Below are 21,671 nucleotides of genomic sequence, written 5' to 3'. Positions count from 1 at the left end.
ACTGCCACCTTCTCAGGGTCCTGATCCTTCAATATATGGACCAGGATGGCTTTAGGACTAGATATCCATTTGGCTCTGGAAACATTGGGCGCCCAACCCCGCAGATTCCTACTACTCTTAGCTCTGACCGCGAGATTGCCCTCAAAAATATCTTAGTTGCGCGATTTCTCCGGACCGCGAATTTCAAGGTTGTATGTATGACACGTAACGGCAATGTGCTTTTCAATAAGCTATATAACCGTCTTTGGTTCGCAATCGATCAGTTAGGTCTAGAGACAGGTCGTCTTACCGCACTCGAATTCCAGCCTAACGGAAAGATTAAGCATTCTGTCCTTTGGAGAGCGTTCGATCTAGGACGGGTGATGATATTCTACTATGGTCAGGGGTATGCGGTATACACTTGATGCTCTTATTGACGAGCATATTGGTAGTTCACCTTGGGTAGATGAACCGTACGCCCCCCTCCCCTATATTCCCGTGGCTAGACTAGTATCAGGTATCTGATTAGTTCACTCACTTATGGCAGCTTGGATATAAATTTGCCCATCCTAGATATCTTAGACATGACCAACCAATAGATTTCAGGTTCGCTAATTGGGGAAACCGAGAGTCATGGACAAGAAGCATTGAGCAGTATGCACCAGGATACTTGGAGCTCGAGGCGAGGGGCCTGGCAGTGGAGTTTGCTCTTGCCAATCTTCAGGAAGTGCATCCACAATGATTAGAGATGGCATCCGGAAAACCTCGAGGAGCTCGGGATTCTCCCTGCGCTTGCAATAGTGCGTGTATTTGCGGGCATTATTGGTGTGGTGTGGAGGGCCACTCGGACCATTGTGAGTATCCAACCTAGTATTGTCGTTTCATAAAGGCCAAATGCAGCGGAAGTAATTTCTTCTTGGGTTGTCATAGGTATATTCTCCACTCAAGCTTCATGGGAGCTCCAAGGCTATCTTTCTCTAGTAAAATTGGTATCATCTCGAATGTGTCTAGGCTGATGATATGCGCGATCGTTACCGACGAGACATGCATAACAGACATTGCCGAGCAACCCCTTACATCAGTTGACCAAGAATGTTACTTACTTAAGGGATACAACATCTACAGAAGAGGAAAAGAAGAGGGCTTTAGACTCAGTGGCAAGTTACAAGAGGCTGTCTATAATCATGAGGAACCTGACTTGGCTGTTCATCTTTGCATCCGTAGTCTTGACTCATGGCACTCATCTTCCACCGCCCACAGCTATTACGCGAAATGGAACCATACGAGGCGTACAGCTCCCTTCCTTCCAGCAGGATCTCTTCCTGGGGATTCCTTATGCTCAAGCCCCTCGACTAGTCAATCCCAAGCCTATCAACAATACCTACGATCGCGACAATCCATTTGACGCTTCTCGCTACGGTGACACATGCTACGGCTTCGGTTCCAACGAACTTCTGGGACTGACCCAAAGTGAAGACTGTTTGAATTTGAATATCATCCGACCCTCCAGAACAGCTGAGAACAAAGATGCTGACCCTCTCCCTGTTTTATTCTGGTTATATGGCGGAGGCCTGCACCAGGGTTCTTCCGCAGACCCAATGTGGAACCTATCGTATATTGTGCAACGATCCGTAATGGAGGAACAGCCCCTCATCGCCGTGAGTATCAACTACCGTCTCTCTTTTCTTGGATTTCCAGGAGGGCAGGAGGCTTTGAATGCCGGGGTGACCAACCTGGGACTGAAGGACCAGCGATTGGCCCTGGCTTGGATCCAGGAGAATATCATCGCATTTGGTGGTGATCCGCTCCGGGTTACAATCTGGGGCGAGTCTGCGGGTGGAATCAGTGTTGTACAACATCTAACAGCCTATGGAGGCCATGGTGGCACTGAGCTGTTCAGTGGTGCCATTGCAGTTAGCGGGTTTGCAACGGGAGCTGCTTTGCCAGACACGGAGAAGATGCAAGCTGGGTTTGATCAGTTGGTGGAAGGGGCTAATTGTACGATGGCAGAGGATAAGCTTGATTGTCTTCGCAGGACCTCATTGTATAACCTATACCCCATTGAAGGGAGCATAGATGGGGGATGGGGTCCGATAATAGACGGTGATTTCCTCCGGAGACCTCCTGCGTGGGAGATTCATGATGGAAACTGTGCTCGTGTGCCTCTCCTTCTGGGCAGTAATTCGGACGAGGGCCTGATCAAAGTCACGGCGTCGGAATACTTTCCCAACTCGACGAATGAGACTGCAGCTTTACTAGAAACCAATTTTCCTCTCCTGCAACATTCGGTCATTGAGCAGCTACTAGATTCATACCCAGAAGATGGACAAGGAGAAGCACCGCCATACTCCCTGCCGCCAGACTTCGCCTGGTGCAAGGCTATGCACGCTGCCAATCTTCCCTGTGGCTCTCAATACCGTCGCGCTGCAGCCCTGTTGGGGGATTATGTCTCGCACGCGCCCCGAAGGTATATGGCCCAGCTGTGGTCGAGACTCGGTCTGCCAACGTACAGCTTCCACTTCAAAGCGGCCACAACGGGTATTCCAATCCAATACTTCTACGGCCTGGGGCCTGGCTTTGCGAACCACGGCGCCGATTTGGCGTATGAGATGGGATTGCCAGGAGGCTTCACTACGCCCATTCGGTTCTACCCACCGGTCAAGAATGTTTCTGGGCATGTGGCCCTGTCGATGGAGATGAATCGACGGTGGATTGCGTTCGTGACGAGAAGGGATCCGAATGAATTGAGAGGTATGTATATTTGAGGCTTGGCTGTGATAGTGACTTGAGAGGCTACTAGGACTAAAAGCTTGAGTAGATGGAAAATCGTCACTTATGTGGCGGGGGTATAACACATCAGGATCAAATTTTGTTTTTGATGCCACCGACGAGGATCTTAGATTGTATTTGGAGACAGATGACTATCGTGAACATGCATGTCAAATATGGACGGACAATGTCGCTGATACAGATTACAATGGGCAAGGGCTGTAGGAGACTTGAACTAGAAATGATTAGAGAATCCGAAAATCATTTCGTTGATGATCTGTAACAGACCTCTCGGTTTGGAAAGAAGTGGTTGGAAATGGCCTGCAAAAAAAGTACTATATGTTGCTGTAGTTGGAGATTTCCAGTTCGAAGCTGAACAGTAGGGCATGATATTATGACCTATTAAGCTCAATGGAGTTAACTAGAAAGTAGCGTAGGAAACCAAATAGTAACGAGTTACAGTTGCGTTGTGGAAAATCTTGTTTACTTTCGTAATGGGAGAGTTCTAGATAAAGAAAAGGAAGACCAGGTATCTTTCAAGATCAGAAAAAAGAGGTTCATGTCTCAACGCCTGATGCGCTTTGCAATAACGCTTGGAGTAGATATACAGGATAGCCAGGTATTCTACCGTGGCCATATGAGAAGAAGATATGAGAAAAGGGGCAGTAAAAAAAAAAAATGCCAAAAGCAAAACCGTAGATCTATCCAAACAGATCAGCCACGCACCTTGCGGTAGCTAGGGGGCTTCACAGACTGCTTGATGAGTTTGCCAGCCCATACAGGTACCAATGAAACGGCTAGCACGGCAACAACACGCCAAAGCCAGTCGAGGGTAATGACATAGCTGAGATTGAAGTAGTCCCCAAGGAAAGGAACGCTGCCTGCGTACAGGAGCAGTGTGCCTAGTAGGGATATGATCATGAGTGGGTGCCAAGTAGTGATGGCAATTGCCACCATGCCCAGTTCGTTAAGTACCAAGGCTGTAAAGGAGATACTGATCAGACGAGGACCTGTGATGGTGTCCAATAATATCTGGGACAGGCCTTGGATGACAGCTCCCTGGTAGACCGAGATAAGGACCCAGGTGAAGAACGAACGATAGCTTAAGCTCTTGCCGGTCTTCAGCTCCTTATATAGCTCTGGGTAAAGATTGGCAAGCCGCTCATCCACGTCTCGATCAAAGACAAGTGAGAAAACAGGTGCGTTGGTGTAGACAGTGGCGTAGCCGATCATGAGCCAATCAATGAATAAACCCTTGGGATCGAAATGTCCCGCAATGCTATACATTGTTTGACATACGCTGATGATCAAACCACGATGCATGATGAATTGTGCTAATTTTGCGGACCGCTTGTATGAATTTCGGCCATGCCAAACTAACAACTTGGTCAAGTGATGGAACTGCGTGATACTGAAGTCGGCAGCCAAAGACGCCTGACGACCTTCTTTGCCCACAATACCAATTCCAACATCGGCAGCTTGGATCATGGACACATCGTTACCTCCGTCGCCAATACAGCAAACACGCTTCTTGGTGTGCTGACGGATCAAGTTGGCGACCTCGGCTTTCTGTGTCGGTGAGCATCGACATGCGATTACTGCAGGAAGAAGCACTGCAACAGAAATGAATGCAGTGCGGAAAGGACCAAGCATCAACGTCAACGATTCACCGTCGATCAGCAAGCAACAGTCGGTTTTGTTGCGTAAGAAATCAAGTGCTTCTTGGGCGGCAGACTTGTCTGTCACTTTCGAAACAGTATGGATGTACTGACCCCGGGATACCAGCTTGGCAGAAATGGCAACACATCGTGCCGTCTCAACCTTGTCGCCGGTCAACATCCAAATTTTGATGCCTGCATTGCGCATCAACTCCAAGGAAGACTTAACATCACGTTGTAAGCGATCTTCGACACCAGTCACACCAAGCAGTTCCAGATCCCGTTCCAGGTATTCACCGACAACCTTGGCCAAGCCAGCGTCACGGTCTTGAAAGGACATAGATGCCTGCTTATACTTGGCGGAGAAGTCCTGGTACTGTTGAAGCGAGAGACGCTTGCGTCCGATAACCAGGGTTCGAAGACCTTCACGCGCCATATTTGCAGTCTCCTCATCAAGCCAGTCATTCGTCGCAACAATTGATGACATGACAGTGTCTGCACCCTTTTGATAAAACCAAATCTCCGGGTCCGATATGCTCTCTGTTTCGGATATTTTTTCACCCTGCTCGAATTGCACAATGATGCCCATTCGTTTGCTATCAGATGTGAAAGGGAATATGTCCATGATGCGAACACGAACCACCACTTGCTTGGAGTCTGTGGATTCGAGAACAACATTTTGTCGGTCACGGTAGGATAGCTTCAGTCCAACCTCTTCGGTGTATCGGACAATTGCGATTTCATCCGGTGATGATGCTTGATAGCTTGTCACTTTTTGACCATCTTCTTCCTCGGTGGTCGGTGTGACGTTGTGACAGAGAGCAAGGGCCAAAATGAGATCTCGGACTCGAGAGCCAATTTCTCGTCGTGTACGAGGTGCAGCTCCTTGGCCAGCCTGGTTTCCAAACACAGTCGAAGGAGTCGTCAAAGCGTTACCGGCAAAGCCTTGGCGGATGAAAGATGCAACCTCATCCATTGCCTCATTGGCATAGGATACAGTACCAACGTGGATCTTCTTCAATTCCATCTCTGCAAAAAAGGGTCAGTGATTTATTGGTTGTAACAGAGGTATGTGGTACTCACCATTCTGGGTCAGAGTCCCTGTCTTGTCAGAGAGCAAGTACTCTATTCTCCCCAAATCCTCCGGAATTGTACTGGTCCGAACAACAGTGCCTGGAATATCCTTATCACGCTCTATGAATCGGCCGTAAACAGACTTGGCCATGTCCAGGTTGACTCGAAGACTCATCGGAATAATGGTTGAGAAGAGAATCAAGTAGATCATTATAGCAACATACCACACCTTGTCATTCGTTGGCTCAAACCCTTCAAACGCTACCAAAACGATGGAGAGGGCAAGAGTAAGAATGCACAGAATTTTGGTGAGGTTATTAATCTCGTATTCCAACAGGCCTACCTTGGATCGCGAAGGGGAAGTGGAAAGAGCAGCGCGTGTTTGAGATCCGGTGTAGATGATAGCAGCATATGTGATTGTGTTAGATGCCAGAACTGTATTAGCCCACGCAGTGTTGTCGATACTCAAGGGTGCTGAGTTAGACCTCTGGCTATCATCATCTTGAGCTGGATCATTTGGCAATTGACTGGATGATTTGTCCACATGAGCGTCGTAAAAGCCAGTTGGGGGTCCAAGTTCGATCGTGCCCACAAATTCGTTGACTCTCTGGTCAGGAGGACTCGCAGTAATCTTTAGTCGAGTGAAGTCGTTGAACGAGAGTGATTGAGACAATGCAGAAGGAACACGCAATTTCCAGTCAGTTTCGCCGTCTAGCTGATCGGTCCGGATGAATGTGTCACTGGCGGACGAAGCCTCAACAAGGTTGGATGTGGCATCGGCGGCCGGCCCCGAGGCCTCGTGGTCCGCGTCAAGCAGATCGGCAGATGCTCCAGCGGCAGGTCCTTCTAACGAGTGTTGGCGAGATGGGCCCGAGTCATTCGAAACGCTCTTAAGGATTACCACATCCGCAGGCAGGCGTTGGTTCTTTCGAACCTTAAGGACGTCCCCTACCTTCAAGTCACGCGATTTCTTGATCATGTCCATGGCATTTCTCTCGAGGGAGACAACTGTAAATTCTTCCGCATTTGCTTCAGCATCCCGTCGTCGTCGCCCGATGTCGTCCAGTGCTTCTTTGCCTAACGAGATAGAAACCACAAAGGCCAAAGGTGCAATATATGATGACATGTAGCCGATTCGCAACATGGGAAGAACTTGTGAAAGTGCCACAAGAAGGAAGTATATGTTGAAAAAGAAGGAGAACTCGTTGTACAAGGTTCGCGGCAGAAAGCTCCATGGTGTGTATTTGGCGTTGGAGACGATGTTAGGGGGTATTTGGTGGACTGATGCTGACCGACAAGAACTCCTCGGGGAGGCGCGTTTTCGTTGTCGGTATCGTTTCCTCGTAGCCGATCCAACATATTTTGTAGAAATCCTAGGCCTTTGAAACTAGGCAGCCGTAGCCGGCTCCTTTCAAATTGTTCCTCGTCATTGAACATACGGATAGAGCCCCGCCGATCCAGCAGCGGCGCATCAGCATCCGTCATGTTTCGAGAGCTCCCATTTGACTGGCGAATCCCATCCTCACCCCGTTCTTCCAACAGCGCAGCTGTATCTTCCTCCAGGTCCCTATGACCAGACGCACTTCGCCGCCAACGACTACCCACGCCCACTCGCAGATTTCTCAGTGCTATTCCTGGTCCATAGTTTCGTGAGCGACTCGCATAGTCTCGAGAGACTCGATCTGTCTGTGTTGGCGCTGTGTTGGGGTCCAGCTCCTCAAGGTCCAAGTCGTCATCGGATCCGTCGAAGTCATCGGGGTCGTCTGTTCGCAAGGGATGAAGATAGTCGGGTGAAGAAGGCATCGTTATCGTGATGCCCTTCGAGCCTCACAGTAGGCTGGTCATGAGCTGAGATCCAAGTTATCGCGTGTGGACAAATAAAGGATTTGAGATCGGCGGTTCACACGGCATTGAAGTGACGCGGCAGCATAGTGGGGACGAAATGGAACTTCAAGGGGTTCGAGGGAGCCCTGTAGAATGAGTTCCGATAGCAGAGGAAAAAAAAGTTGGTATATCGGTGGTTCTCAATGGTAATCAATTCCTGCCTCTGAATCGTGGGAAATAATTTAAGCACCGCGACTGCCTGATGCCCATGATGCTGCAGCATCACCTGACTGCATAAGGAGGAGGTTATGTCATTTGTTTACATAATCATGCATAAATAGCATCACGTGTTGCACTGCAACGGTGTTCAATTCGGAAGAATGTTTGTCCTTCGCAGTGCATAGCGATGCTGAGTCAGGCCCCCAAATGGGGCCAATAACAGAGAGCAAGTCAATCTGGGGGCGTCGCGACTTCGGGACATTCATCCTTATTCATTTCTTGGCTGTCCGGCAACTTGATGCATTCATGGTTTATTTCTTTCTAATTTAATATCATATTTTCCTCTTTGACGCCTGCCCTACGCCGTTTAATGGATTTTCAACTTTGATATCGCTTTTGTTCTGTTTGCTGGGATTGTTGACCCTGAACGTCATTGGAGAGACGTGTCAGGTAACCTCCGAACTCCTCGAACCGAGTCGAAAATCAAGGGCCTGATAAACAGATCATGGCCCAAACAATATCACCTGGCGCGGCCACTGGTGCCTGGAATCCGGCATCGCTACCAGAAAGTGGCTTTACGGCGACTGCAACCGAAGCTGCTTCGTCCGATAAACTAGTCGCAGACAACGCGCAAGAACCTCCTCAGTCCAGCTTAAAATCACCGCTTAGTGACGACGACTATTCTGCGTGGGATATGCCTGAGGATACACCAGCTGCCCAACCGCAGCCTACGTCCTTGGATTCTGTTCTAGCGGCTGTGCACCCGACCCCCGACGACACCGCGGACGATGTCAGCCCAGCGGTTTTTGACCATGCAGATGATGCTAGCGCGATTGTCACCTCGGGCGCTCATTCCGAACCCTCCACCGACCATAGTCAAATAACGCAATCCGAGCCTAGCGAGCCCGAGCCCCCAACAACCGCTGAAAGCCTGGAAATAGAGAGTACTGGACCTGATGGGATCTTTGCATCGAATGAAGACTCAGTGGACTTCTCGGAGCTGTTGACGAAAGAGCCGGTAGTGGAGGAACCTCTAGATCAACCACAAGACCCTGAAGCGAAAGCCGCTCGTGAATATGCGCCTGTTGAAACTCTACCCGTGGAAGCCCCTCTGGTGGAATCTCAGCCGGCCGCAGAAGCACCAACTGAGCATCCGCAACCCGAAACAATCCCAGCAGAACCCTCGTCTATTGCCGCAGTGTTCGAGTCCAGTGAGGGGCCAGACGACTTTTCCGCTTTGCTTTCTGACAATGTCGAGTCCACGCCTATTCTACCAGATGCTGACCCAGCTGAAGCGATTGTCGCGTCTAGCGAAGCTGCTCAAGAGGTGACACAGTCCTTCCCGGTAGACTCATGGCCCGCACCGCCCTCGACGGAGCAGGAAGCGCCCTCGTTTGAAGAAGACAATCAATTCCGAGATAAAATGATCGTCGAGGAGTCGGAACAGTCGACTGCTCCCATGGAAGTGACTTTCGACACACCTTTTGCGGATGTAAGTGCAGATGGCAGTGGTATCTGGGCAAATCAAGGCGACGGGGAATTGGATTCCGATGGCGATGATTTCTTCAACCAACTTAAAACCCAGACCAAACCCATTTTTGCACCAGAAGCGGAGTCGAGGTTTGAAGAGGGTGTCCCCTTATTAGAAGAAGACAGCCAAGCTTTCCCAGAACATGCAGGGCACGACGATAATGTGACGAAGGATCTGTTTGCCAATGACAATGATGATGCGGAAGATTTCTTCAGCTCTGTCAAACCGTCGGGCGCCAATGCAGAGCCTTTCCATCTTACTCGCAAGAGCACGTCTCAGGTACTGGAATCAGTTGGGTTTGATGTCAGCTCCCCGACAAGCGATATCTCGGCAGCGGCGCAATTCGAAGATGTTATCAAGGCCGCGACTTCTGAACCTCAGGAGCTTCAAGCACATTCTAGCCTGCCTGCGCCTTCGGAGGATGATCTTGCCGCAAGGTGGGAGGCGGAGCTGAGCGATGCAGAGGAAGATGACCTTGCAGCTCGCTGGGAAGCCGCACTGGATCTGGACGATGATATGGAAGAAGATCTCACGGGGCCTACCCATAATGTCCCACAAAGCCCAATGGCCATTGGCTTGAATAGTCCGTTCGAGACACCTCAGCAGCGGCAAACTCCGCCCAGGCTCATCCCTGGTGTATATGCACCTCATCAGCCGTCTACGGCGGATCTGGTAGGAGGTGTGGAATTCCCAGGAGCTCCTCCTACAAACGCGAGCATTCCGCCATACTATACCCAACAGCCGCCCAATCCAGTCACTAGCAGAGGAGAAAGCTTTGCTGAACGGTCAAAAGAAGGTTACAAATCTCCTTATGATCTTCCCGATGACTTGTCAGTGCCTCGGCGGCCTGTTCTCACCCATAAGCCTACCCCTCCGAAGGTGGACAATAGTATGCCGCCGCCACCACCTCCAGGGTGTAACACGATGCAACGCTCTACTTCTTATGCTGCTCCTCCCCCTGCATCCACAGCTGCTGTCGGGTCTGTGGCAGCCGCTCCTCCGCCGGCGCCGAAGAACTTCTTTGAGGAACTTCCATTGCCTCCCCCACGCTCTAGACCTGCCAGCTCGGGGCGGTATACTCCAGGGCCCACCGGTCCCGCGATGGCTGGTTCATCAGTCGGTGCGGGGTCCCAGAGCCCATATGCGCCCCTGCCAGCTACAGCGCCTGTTCCTCCAACGGCTTCCACTGGCGCCCCGTCTCTTCAGCCTTCGCTCCAGCCGCCAGAGCTCTTGGATCCGTATGGTCCCGTTGGAACATTGGCCTCGAGTGCTCCTCCTGGTCCTCCTGCGGCTTCCAGGTATTCTCCTATGCCTCCTTCTCTGCAGCATGCGGGGAAACCCTCTTCGGGACCAAGATACTCGCCTGCGCCTCCGCCTTCGTCAGCTGGTCGCAACCGTTATGCCTCTCAGCCGCTTGGTGTACCTGGTCAAGGTGCTAATCTGCCTTTCCAACCCCGTACATCAAGTCCTCTGGCCTACCACGAAAAGGTCTCCTATCAACCCGACGGTGCTCAGCAGCAGCTGCCGCCTTCCCTTCAGCCTTCTGTAGATTTATCCCCTCCTCGTCAGCGTCACAGTATTGACCAAGGGTCGCTCTATGCTCCGCAGCTACCTAATGGTTCTACCGATGCTGTGAACCAGGGAGCCGGAAGTCCGCCAGGTGGTCCGCAACAGAAGGGCCGGTATGCACCTCAGGAGTACTTGAACCAGTTTACTCAACGTATGGCACCAAACAATACCTACGCTCCTGCCCCTGCTCCTGCTGCCGCCGATGTTCAACCTTATGCCCAACCAAATGAACCCGAAGTTGTTTCTCCTCGCAGATCTCAGACTCAGTCCCCTGGTCAGCAACTGACAAGCCCGCGAGCTTTTGTACCACCCCTTGACACACTACCTCGTCCTGCTTCGGTGCACGGGTCGAGCTCACCGACCAAAATCGCAAACCCGTATGCACCTCAGCAAGCCGCTGCAAGCCGTGCTCGGGCTGTTTCTCGAGTTTCTCAGCAGCTTGATTTCATTGCTCCTACTGATGGTCAAGAGCAAGATCCTCTGCAACGTTGGAAGGGTGCTCCTATATTTAAATTTGGATTTGGCGGAGCTGTGGTGTCGTGCTTCCCCAAGCATATCCCTCGTTACTCTGCCGGTGTAGCAACACCCATGATAAAGCCTACGCTTGGTGAACCTAGGCATTCTCAGCTTGATGCATGGTTACCGACTGGCGAGACCATTGTGCCGCATCCTGGACCTCTCAAAGCCAAATCCAAGAAGAAGGATGTCCTGGCATGGCTGTCTAGCAAGATCGCAGCTTTCGAAAATGAGGAAACACCTGGCTTCAACCCGCAGCAACCTGATGTCCAGAAGCGCCACGAAGAGAAGATTTTACTCTGGAAGGTCACGAAGGTTTTGGTCGAGAGTGATGGTACTTTTGAAGGATCACCTGAAGCTCAGAAATCTCTGCGCCAGGCCATCTTCCCGAATCTTGCGGACCCTCAACCCGAGGGCTCTTATGGGAACTCATTCTCGACGCCATGTGGCTCTGGGGCATCTGGTCTGCCGTCTCAGCCAGATGCTGTCGATGCTCAGTGGAGTGAGGAGCTCCGCAATCATCTGCTGCTTGGTGAGCGAGAGAAGGCTGTTTGGGCCGCTGTCGATCGGCGCCTCTGGGGCCACGCGATGGTGATTGCTTCTACTATGGAGAAGACTATTTGGAAGCAGGTTGTTCAGGAATTTGTCCGACGTGAGGTTCGATCTAGTGGAGGCAATACTGAGTCGATTGCGGCTCTTTATGAAATCTTCGCCGGGAATGTTGAGGAGAGTATCGACGAGCTTGTTCCACCATCTGCCCGGGCTGGTCATCATTTGATCAGCAAAGCAGATGGTCAGGGTGCCTCTAAGAATGCACTCGATGGGCTCGAGAGCTGGAGAGATACTCTTGGTCTGGTATTGAGTAACCGGAGCTCTGAGGATCATCAAGCTCTGCTAGCTCTTGGAAACCTATTAGCCTCTTATGGCCGTACGGAGGCTGCCCACATTTGCTTCATCTTCTCTCGGGGTGCTGTCTTCGGTGGTCCCGACGATCCACAGGCAAACATTGTGCTCCTTGGTGCTGACCACCAACGCCTTCCCTGTTCTTTGCTGGATGACGACTCTATCCTCTTGACTGAAATCTATGAGTTTGCCACATCTATGCTTAGCAATTCCCCAGCAGCCAATTTGCCGCACCTGTTAGCCTTCAAGCTTATGCATGCCAAGTACCTTGCTGATCGTGGACGCAAGACAGAGGCACAGAACTATTGTGATGCGTTTGCTACATCTCTCAAGGCAACCACTCGCCCCTCGCCTTATCATCATCAGCAATTGTTCACTGAAATCGATGAGCTATCAGCGCGCCTGCGTCAAGCTGCCAGCGATGGGTCTTCATCCTGGATATCAAAGCCCAGTATGGAGAAAGTGTCCGGGTCGATGTGGGCTCGGTTCAATAGTTTCGTCGTTGGTGATGACAATGACGCAGCTTCAACAGGCTCTGGCAAGGCAGGTGAGACTTCTGACTTTGGGCCGTTTGCCAATGTGGCCGGAACACCTACTGTGAGCCGATCGCCATCTGTGTCAGATCTATACGGCTCCTATCCTGGAGCTGGTGCGCAGCAAATACCCCCCGCCGCGATTCCAGCCGCTGGTTCCTCCAGGTACCTTCCATCCAACCAGTACGCGGCCAATGGCTCTCCAGAGAATTTGCGTGGTCGGTCCTCGATGGATTCCCAGCGGTCTGTGTCTGGTGGACTTTCCTTTGGACAGCGTAGACTCTCACAGGAGCCTGAAACTCCAGTGGACTCGATATTCCAGGGGGCACCAATGTATGGATCACCAGGCAATGTTGCTTACCAGCCCACACCGCCTCAGCAATCTTACATGCCTTTGGCTCCAGTTAAGGAGGATGCCACGCAATCACCGGCTGATGCGACCCAACCTCAAGTGAATGGTCTATTCTATAAGCCACCCGGACAGGAAATCGGCTCCAACAGTCAATCGCCTTATTACCAAGGCCCACCCGGCATGCCTCAAGCTGAAAACTCTGGCTATATGCCCCCAGCTGCTCCTGATTCATATGAGCCTCCGTCCTACGCTCCAGTCATGAACCTTGCGCCAGAGGAAATTGACCCACAGGAAGAAGAGGAGTTAAAGCCTAAGAAGTCATTCATGGACGGTGACGACGATGATGATCTCGCGGCTCGAGTAGCGAACCTGAAGATATCCCAAAAGGAAGAGAATGATCGCAAGGCAGACGAGGCATTCCGAAAGGCCGCCGAAGAGGATGGTAAGTTGCATTCCCTTGTTTCACTGGTTTATTTTTCTAACATGGACTACAGCCAAACGCGGTGAGCAGCAAGCTCAAAAGAAGGGTTGGTTTGGTGGATGGTTCGGCGGAGCTGCCAAAAAGGACGCCGACAATTCAGGTGGCGGTCCTATCAAAGCCAAGCTCGGCGAGGAGAGCTCATTCTACTACGATAATGATTTGAAGAAATGGGTCAACAAGAAGGATCCCAACTCAAGTGCTAGCGTTCGTGCCACGCCCCCGCCTCCGCGAAGCTCTGCTCCTCCCAGTCGAGCCAGCTCTGGTAGCATGCCGCCTCCTCCTGCTCCAATGTCCGCTGCATCTGGCAGTCGACCCCAATCGTCGTCTAGTGATGCAGCGCATCTGTCCTCAAGCCCCGCTTTTCCCGGACTCGCTGTTCCTCCGCCAATGCCACGATCTGTTTCTACTAGCGGGGCCATTTCGTCGACCCCGCCTAGACCTACTTCTTCCCTCAGCCATGCCCAATCTATCGATGATCTTTTGGGCGCCCCCTCGGCTCGCAAGGGTGCCAACACCGTCCGAGGCAAAAAGAAGGGTCGGTATGTTGATGTCATGGCTCAATGATCATTTGATCATCAAGCTGTAATGGTGTCTAAGCAGGCAATGCCTGGCTGAAATCTTTTCTTTGTTCTTTTCCTTTGTTTCATTATGCCTCATGCCTTTTTTTATTTCTGTATTCCCCTGCCCCATGTCCCTACCCTCTATAATAGATTCCCCGTGATTAAGGTTCATTCCTCGCCCAGCATCTTGCATGTTTGTTGTTTTGCTTGTCTTCAAGACTGAGCAGATCATTCATTCCCCGGAGTTTCTTGCAGACCGAACTATCATCGCAAAGCCCTGCACATAGCTTGCTTTTTTGTTCTTTGCTGCCTATTCCTTCGTCTGCGAAGCGAGGGGGACGATTCTCCTTGCATCATGTATATCACTTGTCCTGCAGATATACTCCGGTATACATTGGATGATCCTTGTTTCTCTTCATACCTTCAAGTTGAAGGTCACTATTAGCATGCCTACTTACTTTCATGCACTTGTCTTAATAACGAATTCTGGTATTGTTACCGCGGCTTTTGGCCTTGAAAATCATGTTAAACCATCACACGTAGCGTCATTTGCCATCATGTCGTAAATGAATTGATGTAGTACTAGCGCAAATTAGATCATCAGTGCGTTCGCGTCGAGTGACTAGCATGTACTCACAGTCAGGCAGGATTCTTCGCCATTCCAGCTACCAGGCAGGTAGACGTAAAGAACCAACGCCATATCGTTAATGAAGCCTAGTGTGTCACGATGAGCAATCGATCATACCCCCTTTCGCATCGGAAAAAAACAAACTCACAAGCAACCACCTTGGGACTCAACCTCCCAACACTTAACACCCGACCCCAATCCTTCGCATCAATCCGCACCCTCGCCCACCCTGACTCATCATCATCACCAACCTCTCGCATCCGCTCACTCGGTAATTGCGAATACTCGTCACGATTTAAATGACCCGGATCCAGAGGCGGGTTAACAAGCCCAGACCAAGAACTTGCAATCTTCAGGTCATCTGTAGAAATCGACAATCGCAACTTCCCATGCATATTAGCACTCAACTCCAATTTGGGTGCACTACTCGCAGAAAGCGCCGCAACCCCAGATCCCGTAGCAGTCGAAGCCGCATCCGCCGCCACAACCCCCATCTGACCACCCTTCGCATCCGAAGCAGCAATCTTAGTAAATCGATCCGAAATACTTTTCAGCTGCGCAAGCCCAGGGAGAATGATATGCACATCTGGATCAGGACAGTGCGGTTCATGAAGATCTTCCACGGTTCCCTCGTGCAAAATTTTAATAGGAATCTCCTGAGTAATCCGTGTTTCGCGATCGCGGGCCCGTCGTCCCCCTATCACCTCTCCTGTCGTTGAATCCGATTGAACTGATTTGTCCGTCGCAAGGGCCATGTTGCCCTCGGTCCATTCGGTTGTTAGGACCGTGAGAGCTAGGAGGGGATATTTGTCTTTCTTCGTGAGACGTAATTGGGCGTGTGTGGCACCCATAGCGGAGCGGAGGGCACGATTCAGTATGCTGATGTTGACTTCAATGTTGATGCCATCGGAGTTAGATTGTAATGCGTAGGACTCTTCGTCAAAGATGGTTTCCTGGAAGTAATGGGGTTAAGGTTGATTCGGATTACCAATGGTCTTGATGAAATGGGTTTGACACGTACAACTGGAATCTGGGACCATACTTGGGTGCCTTGCTCTGGGATGATGGTGAAGCGCACCACATCGTGTTCTAGGCGCATCCAACATATCTTGCCCAGAGATGATAGGGAGGCGGTTAATTCTGCCTTTGTAAGTATTATATTGTCTATTTCGTGGATTCCACTTACTGTAAAAGACGTTAGTGTTCTTTAAGTGGGCCTTGAAACGCATTGTGTTGGTGAGATGTGTCGATGGAAGGAACAAGTCGTGAATTGTGGAGATACTTTCTTATCGCTATCGCTATCGTTATCTTGTTCGCGACTCGGCGCGTCGACACGTGATTCTTCTGTTGTCTAAAACGATCTATTATTTTGCACTGATGGGTGTGTTGGTTGACGAGATCTGTAAATTCTATGGTCGAGGGTGGCCATCCAGCTCTGGGCCTGTAAGGGCTGTTTGTGATGGTTATTGGGGATCTAGAGGGTATTGCCCCGTTCTCATGGGCCAGGCATATTACCTTGGATGATTTCATGTTTTCAATTATAGTACTGGGCGGAGGGCTAGGTCTTTCAAGCGAGTCAATTTCTACTGGGGAGGAGAAGTAAACGGACAACAAGAACAAGAAATGAGGTGAGAGAGTCTATACAGCTCACTGTAATCGAAGAGATCTCATGCGACGCAATGCCATATTCTTCGCATGCTATCTCAGCGTTAAGAACGTTCTCAAATACACTAGCCGCCTGGCTATAGGTAGTTACATGGCTGAGATGACAACCTACTCTGCTAGTTATGATAGGTATCATCTCCTTGCCAATAGCACATCCCTTTCTCCTCTCTATCCACAGACCCTGTATTTAGTCCAATATATGTTAGTATTTCGGCCTCTTCTCCCTTTCTTCTTCTTGCTAAAGGAACTTCTCATATCAAATATTCATGTTTTTAGTCAGTCATGCGTCATGACTGGGTTGGTGGAAGATGCATATCAGAGTGATCCCTGCATATTCTTGACCACCTGGGCACTAGTCTATCGTCACGGAAGATATTCTATTTGCAATTTGTAATGTACCTTGCATGATACCCTCGATTGATAATTGAAATTCCATCATCACTGGAAAGCCTTCTGATATGATGTATGCGTGGCGCTATATGATTTCAAGTCAATATATTACCATTGAATTGATGTGATGTATCTTCTTTCGAACGACGATACCACGGCAACGATCTCAAGTCCACGAGCATATTCAGCAACGAGGCAAGGGCCATGATGGGATCATAACTCATATCATCGAATGAATTATACGCAGTGGGATTGTTTGATTTTTTTTCCATTTTTGGGGGGTTCATAGGTCCTCAGTAGTCGTCATGACATACGTGTACCTATTTTAGGACACTATGTTAGCTGTATGTAGTGACTGTAATTTGATTTAATTTTCCCACAAAGAAATATGTGAACAAAATGATTAAAACTTGGTATAACCTTGGAAAGCCAGCTAAATCCGATCATTATGAATATCAAAACACGCTAAAGCGAGTTCGTGCCGATTAGCAATCCGATTCACGAACCAAAGACTTCGCGGATCATCGGAAGTGGTCCACTTCGTGCCCCTTTTGGAAGCTCCACCACAATTATTATTCCGATTGTTTACTGCTTTTCTTCTTTATATTTATTCCAGGAATAACCTCTCGAGACTCAGGTTAAAAGTGAAGCTAAAACGGATCATTTTGCTTACCGCTGTTTGTCTCGCGCGTCCTGCAAGTCTCGTGAGAGAAATTCAATTGCTCCGGACCCAACCACTCCCATTGCATCGCGTCTCAGCATGCGGGCTCGTCAGTGCTCTCTACGTCCGCCTGCTGCTCCTTCTCGATATTTATTGTTCCTATGCCATCCGGAGCCGGTTGAAGCTCCCTGTATCCCCTGTGTCTCCCTTTGTTGAGCTGGGCTGCCCAGCCTGTCATTCGGAATGGCAGCTAACCAACAAGTCACCCCTCTTCGCCCATCCATCCGCCTCTCCCCCGCTCATTCCCGAGACAACTCACGATCTACTTCCCCGGAACGAATTCCTGGATCGTTATATCCCAAGACCGACCCTCTACTCAGTAATCTCTCTCCCGAATCGACCCTACATGCCCTCACCTCCACTGAAGCCGTGCCGGCCAACGGGAACTTCTCACACCTCCTATCACGAAGTATCTCGCAAGTCTCGCCTGCTGAACGCGCCCTGGGCATCCGTGCTGCCATAGCGGCCCGTAACCTTAATCTTTGGCACAAGGAGGTGCAGGCGTGGGCGTGGCCGAAAGTCAACGAGGCCGCGGCTGGAAAGGGCTTCATGCCTCCGGCATCATCCCTTGTTGAGCCGAGCTCCCCATTGACCGATACTGGCATCATATATTATGGCAGCTTGCCAGCTGAAGTGGTGGAGGAATACGAGAAGAGAATCGAAGAGATCCGCGACGGAATGGATAGCTTGGATGTGGACGAATTAAAGGAACACGTTCTTAACGCCCACATTCCATCCCGGTCTCGCCCTTCCTCCTCGACCAGCACCGTGTCTGTGCCCCCTCCGCTCAGCTATGTACAGCTCAGTGACTTTACCGCCATCGTTACTGCCACAATCCTACGCGCCCTGCCCTATCTGGCGCGATTGAACCATCTATTGACCATCTGGGAGGTTCGCCTTTTAGTTTTACGCCACATCCCAGGTCTTCTAAGAGAGTTACGGTCAACGAGAATCGCTTTGAATACTTCCAGCAGCTCAATTCAGTCATCAAACGCTTCCGAAGACGTTGAGGCCCGATTTTCAAGCTCTTATCTACGCGATCAACATGTCCAACTCGAGTCCGCAGTCATTGCTGTGGGGAAACGGGTGGACCGTGCTCTCGATGCGTTGGAAGGTCGAAATGATTCTTTGCCTGAACAATGGCTTGATGATCTAGAAAGTATTGAGTCTGACTTCGCTGCATGGGTGGTTGAAACGGAGCGATACAAGCTTCGCACCGAATGGCTTCGCGCGAAGGACCAGTCTACGTCAGCCGAATTATGTGAAGAATCCAAGTCTTCGCCTGAAGAGGTCTTCGAGAAGAAAAACAATGTTGAGCCAGTCATAGCTCCCGTTGAATCTGAGCCTGACCAAATCGCTCCAATGGAGACTCTCCGAGAGGAAGCTAGACTCTCATTCCAACCCGCTCACTCTGCAAATTGTCATGTTCAGGAGCAGCCCGATCAAAGTTCTACGCCATCTGTAGATATAGGCCTAACGGTTGTGACCTCTGGCCCCGAGGCTTCACTCGGCAGTGTGCTCGAATCATGCCCTCGAACAGAGACCAGCGAAAAGCCTGAAAGTCGATCAAATCTTCTAGTTGCAGAAGACATTGAAACCCCAACGCAATTAACATTTCTCCGAGGCCTGTCACTTGGAACACCAGAAGTCCAGTCGCCATCTCGGATTCCTTTGCCGGTGTCGCCTGATGTGGAGAACAAAGAAAACATCCCGCCGCAAGGTTTTGTGCCCCAGCAGTCATCATCCGTCCGAGAATCCGGAGCTAAGCCGGCTGTCTTGGGCGAGCATAAAGACGAGGATGCATTCGCCCAGAAGCCTGTTCCCCATGTGCCTGAGAGCGAGCAGGAGTCCAGCACTGCTGATACTGCTCCTCTAGCCCCAAGACAAGAAGCTCTGCTTGGAGGCGAGGGCCTCCAATATGAGGCAGGTCCGGACCTGAAGGAAGAAATGAATGAAGATCTGACCAAGTCTGCGGAGCATGTTTCATATGATGCGAATACTGTGACAACGGCCTTGCCGGTAGAAAAACCGACACAGTCCGCGACCGATGAGGAAGAAATGCCAACCATGGAAACTCCAGCGACCCCGGCTGAACCATCAAGAGATACGATCAAGGGTTCATCAACAAAATCCACACCCCAGCAACCTGGAAACACAAAGTCAAGGATTCCTAAGCCACAGCCTGCTCGAGCGACATCACCACCGGCGCCAATCAAAGAGCATGTCCCAGAACAGCAGGCTGCTTCCAAGAAGAAGCCATTACAAAGCCCGATCAAGCTATCCAAGTCCCGCCAAGGAATCTCAAGCCACGAGAAGGGCTCCCCGAAGCCTCGCTCTCGTCGGCCATCGACAGGATCTGTGGGCTCTTTTCTGTCAGACAGCTCTCTTGCTAGTCCTCGTCCAACCGAGCCACACACCGGATCATCAAATGGGGAACTTCGCCGGGAATTTACGAAGTCTGTCTCTCCACGTGGTGACTATATGCTTCGGGCAGACCGTCTTCGCCGACTCGAAAATATTAAAATGTCTGCCAATCCTGCTTTCCAACCAAGTCGCTCTGTGAGCCTGCCTCTTCAGCGGTTTATAAACGAGAAGCTGGACTTGGACTTGAGTACTGAATCAGTGCCTGAGATTCCCGAGCGCTTCAAGTCGAAGAGCTCAGTCATTTCAAGCATTCCTGGCGTTTCTTCTACACCTAGTCAGATTCCACATGTTCCTAGGCGCCGTCCTGCTCTCGTGCGTGGAAAGTCCGCATCGGACTTGAAAAACAGTGACACTTCATCAAACCCGCCTGACCGCAGCCTGCCTGCTTTTGGTGGAAATACCGCCCGGAGGGCCATGCAGCATCAAGACCAACCCAAATCTGCGCGCTTGCGCCAGCGGCTGACCGCCCATCCAAGCTTGGAGAGTCTTGGAGTCAAGAAGCAGGAACTTTCCTACGTTGAAGAGGACGAGTCAGAGCTCATAGATAGTGGTTCTCGATCATCATCTCCGAACAAGCTGTCCAAGAAGCCTAGAGATCAGCTTGATGAAAAGATCAATTCTATCCTCAGCACACTCCCTGGCCGCATCCACCTCGTTGACCCTAGTAACGAGGCGGATAGTTCATCATCCTCCTCATCCATGGATCGAAAGATGCGAGAACGATACCTCTCCGAGTCACCACACGGCCCTCCTTCCCGGAGTTTCACTCCTGCTCCTTCTTTGACGCTTATGCCTGCCGCCAGAAGGCGCTTGTCACATGCGCATAAGACTGAGGACAGCTACGTTAAGCTTTACCATCTGCATCACGGCGGCCAAACCGCACCCACCAAGTTATTCGTTCGTACTGTCGGCGAAGACGGCCAACGAGTGATGGTTCGAGTTGGTGGTGGTTGGGCAGATCTTGGCGAATATCTCCGCGAATACGTAGTCCATCATGGCCGTCGCAAGGTCTCCGAAACTCCTCGAGTCGAAGTGCAAGGTCTCCCAACTCGCTCGTCTCCTGGCTACTCTTCCGCTGCCAATCTTCTTCCTCCCGCCGCTCCTTCCCTTAACTCTGGTCGTGCCACCCCATCTCGACCCGCCTCCGTTCTCAGTGCTCGTCCACCATCTTCTCTTACCGTGCGCAAATCACGACGCGACTCCACCGCGTCGGAGGCCGTGGCTCCTAGATCCGTGACGACAGGAAACCTCGGCTCCTTTACATCACCCCCATCCGCCGGAGCTCCAGGTCGTCGTCTTTCAATGTCTTCCAGCTACTCATTCGGAGATCTCCATTCTCCTGCTCAACTCCCTCTGCCATCCCACGACAACTCAACACCCCTTGGTCTCGCCGGCCCTAAGCCTCGTTCGCGACAAATCTCAATGAGTCCCGAGGGCGAAGCCTGGGTCGAGAATGTCCTCCAAAAAACCCGTCGATCAACCTCTTTCAACCCTTCTCCCTTCGATTCAAACCACTCGCCTGAGATTGACGAAACCGACCACTATGATCTACCTCACCACGACCACACTGGTCGTTCTTTGCCCAAAGTACGAAGCATCGGCGATATCAGTATAGGTGGCACGGGCAGACGAGTCGTGCTTCGGGGTCTGGGCAACCACAGATAATCCCCTGGCCAGGAGAGACATTTGCGTTATTCGGAGTCTACTGTGGAAATACCTTTTTGCTTCTTGTGATTATCTTCTTCCTTTCTTAACATCTTATTTCTCTGCACACATTTTGGAATATGTTCCTTACAGCATCATTTGCATCAGCGCGGCGAAATTTGAATCTGGCTTGATCATCTTACTTTGGATATACGGGGTTGGCTGGGTTAA

The 21,671-nt window shown here is 50.8% G+C and overlaps 5 protein-coding genes across 5 annotated transcripts; 3 read left to right on the top strand and 2 right to left on the bottom strand.

The window, feature by feature from the left end:
- Window positions 1-1,163: 1,163 nt before the first annotated feature.
- Window positions 1,164-2,744, top strand: N7503_000595 (uncharacterized protein; the record flags this gene model as incomplete). The annotated part of the gene is made up of 1 exon (XM_057060156.1): window positions 1,164-2,744. One exon carries the CDS (start codon window positions 1,164-1,166, stop codon window positions 2,742-2,744), a length of 1,581 nt encoding a protein of 526 aa, XP_056927079.1.
- A 718-nt stretch (window positions 2,745-3,462) lies between these two features.
- Window positions 3,463-7,283, bottom strand: N7503_000594 (aminophospholipid-translocating P4-type ATPase NEO1; the record flags this gene model as incomplete). Its single annotated transcript, XM_057060155.1, is given in 3 exon segments — window positions 3,463-5,435; window positions 5,490-6,761; window positions 6,773-7,283. 3 exon segments carry the CDS (start codon window positions 7,281-7,283, stop codon window positions 3,463-3,465), a joined length of 3,756 nt encoding a protein of 1,251 aa, XP_056927078.1.
- A 745-nt stretch (window positions 7,284-8,028) lies between these two features.
- sec16 (COPII coat assembly protein SEC16) lies at window positions 8,029-13,972 on the top strand (the record flags this gene model as incomplete). The annotated part of the gene is made up of 2 exons (XM_057060154.1): window positions 8,029-13,369; window positions 13,422-13,972. The coding sequence occupies 2 exons, from the start codon at window positions 8,029-8,031 to the stop codon at window positions 13,970-13,972; spliced, it is 5,892 nt and encodes a 1,963-aa protein (XP_056927077.1).
- A 551-nt stretch (window positions 13,973-14,523) lies between these two features.
- Window positions 14,524-15,825, bottom strand: N7503_000592 (checkpoint protein HUS1 family protein; the record flags this gene model as incomplete). The annotated part of the gene is made up of 5 exons (XM_057060153.1): window positions 14,524-14,550; window positions 14,606-14,682; window positions 14,745-15,549; window positions 15,618-15,736; window positions 15,783-15,825. 5 exons carry the CDS (start codon window positions 15,823-15,825, stop codon window positions 14,524-14,526), a joined length of 1,071 nt encoding a protein of 356 aa, XP_056927076.1.
- A 1,730-nt stretch (window positions 15,826-17,555) lies between these two features.
- N7503_000591 (GAS2 domain protein) lies at window positions 17,556-21,461 on the top strand (the record flags this gene model as incomplete). Its single annotated transcript, XM_057060152.1, has 1 exon — window positions 17,556-21,461. The coding sequence occupies one exon, from the start codon at window positions 17,556-17,558 to the stop codon at window positions 21,459-21,461; it is 3,906 nt and encodes a 1,301-aa protein (XP_056927075.1).
- Window positions 21,462-21,671: the final 210 nt, after the last annotated feature.

This window comes from Penicillium pulvis (genome assembly GCF_028828015.1).
Source record: "Penicillium pulvis strain IBT 33274 chromosome Unknown contig_10_segment0_segment0, whole genome shotgun sequence".
NCBI classification, from domain to species: Eukaryota; Fungi; Ascomycota; class Eurotiomycetes; order Eurotiales; family Aspergillaceae; genus Penicillium; species Penicillium pulvis.
This window is presented reverse-complemented; position numbering and strand designations above follow the sequence as displayed.